Source organism: Psammomys obesus, unplaced genomic scaffold (genome assembly GCF_907164565.1).
Source record: "Psammomys obesus unplaced genomic scaffold, mPsaObe1.curated_primary_1811, whole genome shotgun sequence".
NCBI lineage: Eukaryota > Metazoa > Chordata > Mammalia > Rodentia > Muridae > Psammomys > Psammomys obesus.
Window position 1 is genome coordinate 5,239,470 of NW_026585686.1, and position 11,232 is coordinate 5,250,701.

At 41.1% G+C, this 11,232-nt stretch overlaps 1 protein-coding gene across 3 annotated transcripts in view; it reads left to right on the forward strand.

Moving 5' to 3' along the window:
• Ttc39b (tetratricopeptide repeat domain 39B) overlaps positions 1-7,684 on the forward strand; it is a 100,494-nt gene extending 92,810 nt beyond the window's left edge. For all 3 annotated transcript variants that reach the window (XM_055629744.1, XM_055629753.1, XM_055629761.1), the window contains one exon: positions 640-7,684. In XM_055629744.1, the coding sequence (XP_055485719.1) occupies positions 640-730 (91 nt within the window). In that variant the 3' untranslated portion in view covers positions 731-7,684. The remainder of the gene's footprint in view (positions 1-639) is intronic.
• Positions 7,685-11,232: the final 3,548 nt, after the last annotated feature.

An 11,232-nucleotide genomic window follows, 5' to 3' on the forward strand; every position in this document is an offset into this window, starting at 1 on the left:
GGTTGTGGGGACTGACCCCAGGACCCCTGTGTGCCCAGAAAGTTCTCTGCCACCTTGTTCCACTCCTTGTTTCTTGCTGTGTTTTACCCCTTTTCTTCTGTGGCCCCTTCTGACACTGGTATAATTGAGATATTAGTAACAAAACCACCAATAACTTGCATGAGAACTGGAAGAAATGGTATTGGGGTAACAGGGTAACCCTGCTGTCTGTTTTAGGGTAACTTCATATGGGCTTCAAGGTATTTTCTGTTGAATAATGGATTGTTCATGATCATTGTATTATATGAACCTGCCTTAAAATTTCCCCTTTAAATATGACAGTTGAGCTGTTTAGCAGTACTTAACAAAATGTGCCCTGCCCTCATGACCTTGCTATAGTTGTGGTTTGGTAATTAGGGTGTTGCTACTCAAAGTGTGACCTTTTAAGTCACCACCAGGGAAGCCTCTGGAAGCCAAGCGTGCAGACTCACTGTTCACGTTGCGCGACAGAAAGAGTCTGCTCTTTACTCCGCTCCACTGATGCATGTTCAAGTTAGAAAGTAGACAAGAGATCAGAGGGAGGCAGAGGAAGGAAGGTGGTACCTTGCGAGACAGAGAACTAAATGCTCACTGTGCAATTTTATCATTCACTGCCTTCAGAAACAACTACAAAGACTATTCCTTGGAGTCCAGACTACACTTCAGAATTCAAGCAGCTCTTCATCTCTGGAAGAAACCATCCTCAGAGTGATCAGGAACCCAGAGGAGGCCACCCTCCCCCCAGTTAATGCAGACTGTCACTGTGGAGCTCAGTCCCCGTGTCAAGGTGGAACCCTGATCCTTCAAATAAGAAACAGAAAACCTATTGTCAGGCTTTTCCTGTCACTGAAGTGGCTACTGTTGGTCTATATATTTTTCCCTATGGAATGACAGTCAATACTGTATAGAAATTCTTAAACTCTGCCTTTAAAAAGAAGTTCACATTAGATTTCAATTGAGAGGGAAGTCTTTTAAAGACTGGCAGGTCCAATAAAGTCTAGTTAGATTATTTATTTTTTTAATGTGAAAATTAATATTGTTTAAATAGCAAAAGGCTCTATCAGCTGAGCCATTTTTAGATTGGCTTGTCCTTTAAACTTCAGAGATGTTTTATTGCTTCATATTTAATTATCACAGCTAGAATAAAATAGCAGTGGGTTTCTGAAGAGGCTGGAAATGTGAAACAAATGGCCTGAGGTGGATAATGTATTTCTAGGCTGAAGGGACCCGTATCTCTACAAGATGGTGCAGTTCTAAGTTTTTGGGTTTCCACTCCTCTGGATGGCTGAAGGTGGTGGCATTTTTCAGAAACTGTCTTGTATTTGAATGTACTCATATCTGATCAGTAATAGCTTTCAGTCATACAGACACATTTCTTATGTGTGTAAGAAAGAAAAGGCTGTATTTTAGAACTCCCCAACCTCAGTGCTGAAGCCTGAAATGTAGACTTTGATTACTTACAGGAAGGAAGACTTCCCGCTGCTTTAAATGATATGTAAACTATCAGTCATTTTCACACCTATGTCGCCGCTGACCCAGTGCTGATGGTCCCTTTTGAATTTCTGGGCTGCATTTTGGTTCTGAGTAGGAAACAGAATCAGAGCATGAACAGATGACCTTTCTGGAGTCCTCACACCTGTCAATCACCCCATCTTCCTGTTTGTGAAACAAAGAAAGAACGGGTGGATTTAAAGTTATCCTTGAGTGTTATAACCGCGCATCTGTGTATTAGGCATTTTCTACAATGTTTAGCATTTAATCCAAACTCTTTCCATTTAGAATGTTTCATAGTATTTTTCAACTCCCCCCTTCCTCCCCAATCAACTGCCTGTCATAGGTATTATAGCCAAAGGCCAGTGATGAAAAGCAGTTCATGATTCCATGAATCTGGGCTTTTGTTCCATTTTTCTTGTTTCAAAGACCAGTAACTTGTCTAGACCATAGACAGCTCCATCTTTCCCAGACAGAGCCCCATGTTGTAGGTACGACCCCCTCTCTGTTGGTTATTAGTTAACAATATAAAGCAAACCACTTACCCTTTCTAAGACCTGGATTTTCCAGTGGGAATGGCAGGTAGCACTCAGTGCTCTGAGGCCTCAGTTAGTTCATGTACTTGGTAGGTCTCTGTGAGCTGCAAAGGCTGTACACAGGAGTGAGTCTGATAATTATGGCTTTGATCATGGATTACAGTCCCTATGCAAGGGTCTCAGCTGAGTCTTTGTCTCTGCTGTATAGTGAAATGAATATGAGCATTCAAATACCTTTCAGTTTAGCGATGCGTTTAGCGATGACCGCGGCCCAGATTGCTGAGTTGTTCCCGCCGGCCTCTACTGCAGTTCCCCATGCTTAGCAGGCATTGGTGTTGTGTTACTTCCTGTACCATTTCTTGACCAACATTGAAGTATTTTTTAAGAAAGATGATTAATACACTTTGAGTCAGAGGACCATTCCTTCAGACAGGGGCAGATATCATTATATCACATTTATATGAATTACATTATTAGCTACAGATAGAAGGGGAAAATTGTCATGATACTATGGAAATATGTTTGATAATTATATATATCCTTGGAGAAAAGTGTATAAATTATTTAGAGAGCTTTGATAGCATTTAAAAAACAATATATTCATACTATGAAAGAATGGTGGCACAAGCCTTTAATCTCAGTACTTGGGAGACAGAGGCAGGCAGGTCTCTGAGTTCAAGGCCAGCCTGGTCTACATAGTGAGTTCCAGGCCAGCCAGAGCTACACAGTGAAACCCTGTCTCCAAAACCAAAGCTAACCAAACAAAAAGAATATGTACTCATATTTTGTGAGAAACTGTCAGCTTATGGTCTGTAACAGTAAATTCCCATTCCGGTATAAAATGAAAAACAGTTACACTAAAATGCCTATTTGAGGGGCTAGAGAGATGACCTAGCAGTTAAGAACACTCTTCCGGAAGGTCAGAGTTTGTTTCCCGGCACCCGTGTCAGGCGGTTCTCAACTGTCTGTACTGCAGAAAATCTGACCACGCCTTTCTGGCCTTTGCAGACACCCAAACACACAGGGCAAACAATCACATAGAAAAACACACATTCGCATAAGTTGATAATAAATCCTTTTTAATGGCTATTTTCACATTATAAAACAAATTTATCTATGCTATTATATTTTGTTTTCTTTCTTTTGTTTCTATTGTTCATATTTTCTCTGTCATTTAAGACTCTACCCAGTAACTTCATAAATACTGCAATAGAATTAATTCAGTAGACACTTGCCTATTTACTGTCATATTCAAGATACTGTATCGGCACCAATTTCTTAGGATGTTTGTAAGAATCATTTTGTAAAATCTGTTTTGTGATTCAGGATGCTTTGTGAAGATCAAGTGCCTGAAAGAACATTTTATCAAATCCTGTTTTTGAGAGGCACATGTAGTGGGCTGGGTTTCTAGTATGTCTGATAACAGTTTATATAGCCACTGGCAAAATTGCCTGTGTTTATTTTTAGATAGTGAGGCAGTGTTCTGATTGGTGCTTTGTAAATATAAAAGTTGTGTTTCAGAGCCATGGCGAGAGGGATAGCCTGATTTCTGTTCAACAGTTAATGGAAGGTTAACTCCACCAACTCCTGTGGATATTTGAACACTTGCTCTGCCTGTATGTAGAAGATGCTCCCAAGTCACACAGCGGACACTTGAGTGGCTTTCTGCTTGTTCTAAGGACGGGGGAGGAGACAAGTAGGTAGGAGCTACAGGGAGAAGAAATTCCAGATTCCTAGGTGTGAGGGACAGTCATGAGAGCAATCCAACAGTCTAGCCAGCTCCTTGGGAGAGGGTTAGTTTAGCAGTTCTGTGTGGCTGTCATTCCTCCCTGGTGGAGTGTCTGGGTTAGTTGAATTGGAGGTCAGGTTAGTCCATAATTCTCTGATCAGGGCCTAGAATCCGAGGTGTGGAGGGGTGAAAAGCAAGTGCCCCTTCAAAGAGAAGTGCAAGTTCTTCTGTCAGTCGTTCTGCTGTGACAGGCACCAGCAGCATCTGCTGTTGGTGCTCATGATTCTGTCTCGTCCGTCCTCGTGATGTCTATTGTGGCTGTATCTTTGTCAGTAGAGCGCTCTCCCTTTAAATTATTATAGTAAAACTAATTTAAAAGGTCTTTATGACCAAGTGGAAAAATTAATTCGGGAATTATTCTGGTAAATTCTCCAGACATTTGGTTTTTCCTATTTCTTTTCTACCACCTTTTTGTAGTCCCTGTATTCCTGAATCACCAGTTCTGCATTTAGTTGAAATCAGTTAATGAAGTGATAGAAATCCTGAGTGTTTGTGACTTCTCAGGCCTGGGATGGATCTGAGGAAATGCTGTCGTCCTCCTCAGCCTCTGAGCATACTGCTTCTCCTGACCTCTCTGTCTGGTGGTGTAGCCACTTGTCATTGGCGGTAACACCCTACAGAGATGGCCATGGCTGGGGCCTCCCTGCGGCAGTTCTCAAAGGTATCCTGGGTTCTTGTCCCTGGCATTCTGGCATTTACCCGCTGTCCGCTGTGACTACCCATTCCGCATCTGTTATATCATCTCTTTCCAAATACCTCTCAGTAGTTTAGTTTCTCTGTCCAGTGTATTCGGCAGATGCTATAGCTAGGTGGCTTGTGTGAACATTGGTCTCACCCACCTCATGCCCCTGTGAACTCCTGGTGTGCCAATCTAAAAGTCCTTAATTTTAGTCTTATTTTACAAACTATCTTTGCATGTCACAACTGTTAGGGTTTCATAGATTTCATGAGTAAGATACTTTCTGAAAAACTTGGTGAACCCTTTGTGATACTTTTGCATTATCAACATGCTAACGTTGATCCTCTTAGCTAGCCCAATATATTATTTAAAGATTTTAGGCACAATTTATCCACTTTGGTGGTAATGTGGAAGGTGATTTGACTAAATTTAAATATTTTATGCCTTCCAGTAGTTTACTGTGAATATTTTGAGTGTGTGTGCCTAAGGGATATACATAAATATAAATACTAATCTCTTTAAGCACCTCTTGATTAGATACAGTGATAGATCTAATGTATCAATAAACTGGTCTATAGATAAGTAATATAAAATAGCCCACATTGGATAATCCTTCATGCCCTTTTAGGAGTGAAATGGTCTCTCCAAATTGCTCTCTTTCCCAGAGCCCAAATATTTATGTGTTTTTCTTTATATTAGATTTCTAGAACCCTGCCCCTCTAGTTAGTATTTTGGTCTGTCGTATTTGCTGTTAGCTTTTGTTATTTTAGAATGTTCAACTTGAAATGTAATGTAAAGGACAATCAGACTTTATCATCAAGGAAGCTCTGGGCAGACTTTCATATGGGGGACAATTTAGGCCCATCTTAGTCCATTTATCAAACTTCATCACTACAGAAGGAAGCGATAGAAGAACGGTTCTGTGTATTAAGATGGCTGAGCAGGTTCTCAGCCTGAACCATGCAAAAGGAGATGTAGATTTAGCATCAGAGGAAGCCTAAGCCCCATTTTCTCTGATTGCAGTATAAAGTGATGTGTGTTCAGCTCAGCGATACTGCAGAGATAAAGCAGCTGCCTAACTGTATTTAAATAATAAAGGATGTCTACACATGCCTACAGGCTGAATTTTATTTTGTTTTATTTTTTGTGGTGCTAGAAATGGACCTCGAGGGCTGGTGTATGCCTTGTAAATGCTCTTCAGCTGAGCCACATCCTCGGGTCCAGGTTGAATACTGAATAGGAGAGGTACAGTAATAATATACTTACTGACAGTAAACTCACAGTGCACCTTGTATGCTAACCCAGTAGTTCTTAGAAGTGTGTAATTTAAAGGATGAATTTAGGGGACGTGCATATTACATTGGGTGGATTTGTTTTATTGCACCTTAACTTTTTTTTTTTTTTTTAACTTTGGATTGAAATTCTTGATAGTTTGGGCACCAAAAGAAAATAAAAAGAAGTTGTTTTCAGTGGACCAGTACTGAAAATGAGGGTATCTGAATAATTGAACACATTAAAGAATAACACTTACATTTATTTTTGAAGGAATTGCATTGTTCTGAGTCTGAAATATACTTAGTTTGAAAGTGTGGCCCATTCTGCTGAAGAGAGTATACAGGCATCTTCCTGCAGTCTTACCTTTAATGGAGCAGAATGCCCAGGCCACAATTTTGGAGATGGTAAATGAGTAGAAATGATTTTCACAAACTCCCTTTTTCTTGAAGTGCTTCCTCCTCCTCCTCCTCCTCCCTCTTCCTCTCCTTCTGCACAGTAGACAGTTAGATGCTTTTAGTACATCTCTCCTCCTGCCCACTCCTGTGCTGGGACTTAAGCCAAGGGGACCGGCACACATGCTAGTGGGCACTGAGTACCCAGCACGAATGATTTATTTCTAAGGAAGTAATTTACACAAGAGTTAGATTGTGGTAAACATCTTAAATCACAGGGTTTTGGTTCTGTTTAAGGACATAAGAAAAGAGCATTGTTGGGTCCAGATCACCCACTATGTATAGAGAACAGGTGTGTGAGCCTCTGGCTCATGCTGTATTGCAAAACACTGTGTGCTGTGCTCAGTTACCAGGTCATGGGGAATCCTAGAGCCAAGTGTTTGTTTTTCATTGATTTTTGTGGTTGTTGATTGTTGGCATCTGAACACCTGAGTATCAACTGTCTCTTTATTTAGCTTACTATTTTAAAATCTTTATTTCAGATGTTCATAGGCCACCAAATTTTTGATGGAAGTTATATACAAAGGCAAATATATATTTAATAACTGAGATGTATTATTTTATTGCACAACTTATTTTCCAACGCAAACTTACTTTGTAAGTGTTTGTCTTTTGAGATTGTCTTTTTAATTTTTTTTTTTTTTTTTGCCACAAACTACAAAATGTAAGCTTGTCTTTTCTTCTAGTGTAAGTGGCTTTCATGGTATTTGTTTTTCACATATTTTTGGAGTAAGCAAAAATAAGGCATTTGTAAACCAATTTGGAGTTTTCAAGTTGAATCATTGGAGCTCCCACCTGTACTTAGGATTTAGTATTGTGCTGGTCAAACTTGGCAGTGTTCCCTTGTCTCAGTTTTCTTATGGCATTTGAGCGTGGTCTCCTGTAGTTCATTTTCAGCAATCAGTTTTACAAAGGAAAACAGTCTTAGAAATTGAACTCTTTGTAAAATGAGTGTGTTATTAATATCCGCCCACTAATCAATGGAATAGTTTCGGGTCCTAGAGAAGAAAAAAGACCAGCTAGAAAGCTTTCCATCAGTCAAGGAAGAAGAAGAAAAGTGTGAACTGATATTTTTCATGTAAAAGCTGTGTTCCCCATGACTTTTCATATGCTGATTTTATGTTATCACCTGTGATGTGTAAGTGAAAGGATATAAAGATTAAGTTTTCAACATGAAGACAATTCCTGTTTCTATTTTTACTATTTAGACAGTTTTGAAAAACAGATGTCATATTAGAAATAGTATTTTAAAGTGCAAATAAATCATTTTGAAAGTCAGTGTTTTCCTTTTACTTCCTTTGTACCTCACAGAAGGTTCTGTGTTATTAGATATATGTTTAAGTTGCCAGATTGTTTTCAGAATTCTATATTTTCATATTGCTGTAACCAGTTTACCTACAATGTGCAATTGGAGTGTTATTTAAATAAATGACACTTGATGGAATTACAGTCTTATTCTAGTTGGTCTATGTGTGAAAGTTGGACACAACATCCATTTGGCTGGCCCTTAATTGTCATGTGATTGTGATGTAGGCTTGACTTTTTTGTTTCCTGGCAAGACTTCCCTTTTTCTCCTTTCAACCTTACAGGCAGATATGAATGCCCTTTTTAAAGCTGTGTTCTTGGCTGAGCCCTGGGCATGAAGTGAGAAATGGGATGGATCATTGACCTTGAGGGAGGGGTGCCAGCTCTTTCATCCTTGTATAATCTTTTAAGTAGCCCAGAGGACTAAATTAGCTGCTGACACACCCAGCTGAAGCATTCTTTATAGCAAAGTAGACAAAGTAGTGGTCTCTGACGAGCAGGTATGTTTTTACACTAGACTTGTCTAGGTCATTGCATGAGATTTCCCTAGCAAAGCACTTGACCATGACAAACTGCACTAAACTCTAATGTGAAATAGGAATGCCTTTCCTACTGCATTCAGTGCTAAGGAGAACCATCACACAAGGACCACAGTGGACCAGTCTAACATCAAGTCCTTTTGTACCATGAGCTGTTTCCTTTGTTTAGAATTTAGGTTTTCATTCACCTACTGAGAAAAGAAATGGAGAAGGGCAGTTCAGATGTGGGCCCAAGAAATAAGGAAATGAAGATGCTGAGTAGTTAAGCTGTCTGTGTGTTGTCATGGTTCTTTGGAATTTGGGAGGCTATCTATGAATTCCTAAATCATGGCCCCTTAATTTGGGCTTTACAGTAAACTCTCTTAGTCCCTTTGAGATGAGAGCTGTGGTTGGTTGTGTTTGGACAGTAGAGCTACAAACACATTAGGTATAGCTCTTGGGTCTTGAAAACAAATTAGTGTAAAAGCAACAACAGGTACTGAATAGAAAAAGGGTTTTGTGGGACATGGGGTACAGATATGGGGCTTTTCAGGATGCTCCTGATGTCAGAAAGGACAACTTCCTGAGACCTGGAGGTCATTTCCTTTAGTCACTGCTTTGTTTATAGTAACAAACAAAAACCCTCTTTCTGTCACAATCCATCTCCATTTCAGCCAGTGAGTCAGGTCTACATTGTCCTCATCTAGTCCTGGACTGTCAGAGCCACCAATCTGCAGAACACATTTTGTGTATGATTTCAGTTTTAGAGACGGGGGTGGGGGGGAGGAGGGGAAGAGGGAGAGACAGAGAGAGAATATTTGTGCATAATGCTGCTTTTTCCTGGTAATTAGGAGGCAGATGTAGGCGGACCTTTGTTACATAGGGGGAATTCCAGGCCAGCCAGCTAGGGCCATATAGTGAGAGTCAACAACAGAAACAAACAATGGAAACAAAATAAAAGAAAAAAACAAGATTGTCCCTTTCCTGGGCTTGTTGGCCAGTAGAGTGAGAAGCCATGAAGATTTTTGTAACACAGGGACTGACTATTTATTAATCCTCAGGCGAGCTGCCAGCTTGTTGGTGTTGTTGTTTGTTTTTATTGTTTTAGTTTCTATGTATGTTTAAGTTCTGTTACTAGAACGTGGCCAACCTCCTGCTTATTAGCATATTACCTGTTACTGCTCTCCCACTATGATTAAGTCAATTCAACAGGAAGCTTAAGGACTTCAAGCTTAAAATGTTTGCTCTCTTGTCCTTAAAGGCTTTCAGTTACCCTGCCTTCTGTAGAAGCTGGTAAGTGAAGTAGGAAAAACATTAGAGTCGAGTAAAGGGGACTTGGCAGGTTATGGTAGGGAAGGGATCTGCTGTGACTGTTAATGCTCTGCTCCCTGAAGGGCTGAGAGTAGAGAGTGCCCTTGGTGGGGAGAGCAGCCAAACAGTGAGAAATGGGAAGGCTTTAATGACTACTGCACCTTACATCTTCTAGTCCTTGAGCAGATGTGCAGCTGACCTGGAGGGAGAGAGCTGAGCCTTAGTACAGTATGAAATAAACAGGAAGGCAGAGACTCCCAGTCAGCTAGCAAATTTAGCTTGCAGCGTTGTGTGGATTCTGGCAGAACTCAAGACAGTCCAGAGTCAGGGAAAAACAACAACAAACAAACACATCATTTCTCCCATGCTACCGGCAACAGTTTGCCTCCCTTCTCTCTGCCCTCTGTCCAGTGGGTGGCACAAGAGGGGCCAGGCAGATGCTGTATCTGCAGTGGATTTTTGTCATAGCCCAGTAACCCCAAAGTCAGGGAGCCTGGATGCTTTATAGGAGATAGCAAACCTACCTGTCCTTGTAAGGGAGACATTATCTTTGTCACACTGGACAGGAAACACGTCAGAATTGTGCTCACGAGGGAGAAAATAATTTACTTTTTATCTCGAGAGCTGATCAGGGTCTTAACACTTTAGAAAGGGCAGTCTGGAGCTAAGGTAGTTAGGGCCTTTTTCTTGGAGGAATAAAAGAGAGGGAATGTAAAACCCTGTGGAGGAGTCTCACAGTGATGAAGGGAAGACACTGTGTGTTCTAATGGAGCCATTTTAAGAACCTTTACTCTGCAGCAAGGAGCCATTTGTTTTCAGCCAGTGAGTGGAATGAGCTGGGAGTGGGGTTAGGAAGTCTGCGCTTCATGCCCTGTTGGTATTAGGTGTGTGGACAAGGTCAGAGCTGGAAGATTGGAGCCTACAGCTGAAATCTAGCCAAGAAGTAAGGACCCACCAGAGTGGCATATGGAGTTTGAAGTAGGAAGATGGAGCTATGTTGGCCAAGATGGGAGATGTGGCCAAAAGTAGACTTATGGAGAAGGTTCTCTCTATGTAAAAGCACAGCTCTCACCTCAAAGGGAAAAGAAATAGTTAATTCTGGAGAATTCCAAGCAACCACGGTGCAGGAACACAGATTTAGTTACCCCAATTTTACGTTCCAACGAGGCAGCAATTTTTTAAGCTTTTTATAGTAACAGGGCAAAGAAGGCCAGTCATAAATCAGGTGCTTTTCAAATACACTGGTGGATACGTGAGGGAGGCAGGTTCATAGAAAGATGGAGAGAGCTCTGCCATAGGCTTAGCTGTCCAACTACACACTTACCCTTTGACTACTGGAAAAGTAGGTGGGTTTTTGTTGTTGTTGTTGTTTTGTTTTTAAATTCATTCCCAAGGAATATTTTTCTTTATATCTGTTAGGATGTTAGGTCCCACACATGTGGGCAAGAGGGTGCTAAAGATGGTCTGAGATAAAGTGTAACCAAGCTCTGGGCTTACAACCTCTCCACAGGATGGCAGTTCTGCTCAGTGGGCTGGTTCTTTCCAGGAGTGCTTATTCACACATCAAAAGTCAGCTTGGGCCTAAGTTGGAGCTCTCTTAGCTGTCATGAGATTGTGAAGGCAGCTGTGTAAATGACTCCAGAACTTGGGATTGAGGCTTGGGAACCCTTACTAGCATGGCATTAAAAACCTGGTTTGTACAAGGGGCCAGGCTTCCTACCACCCTTTGATGGTAGCTGCCACACACTCAGGAGTAGAAGTTCCCCACAACTTCCCAATGTTGAAAGAACTGGAAGCAAGCTAGAAGGGAGTAGGAGATGGCACAGTGAGCTGGGGTGAAGGAGGTAACAAGGTCATG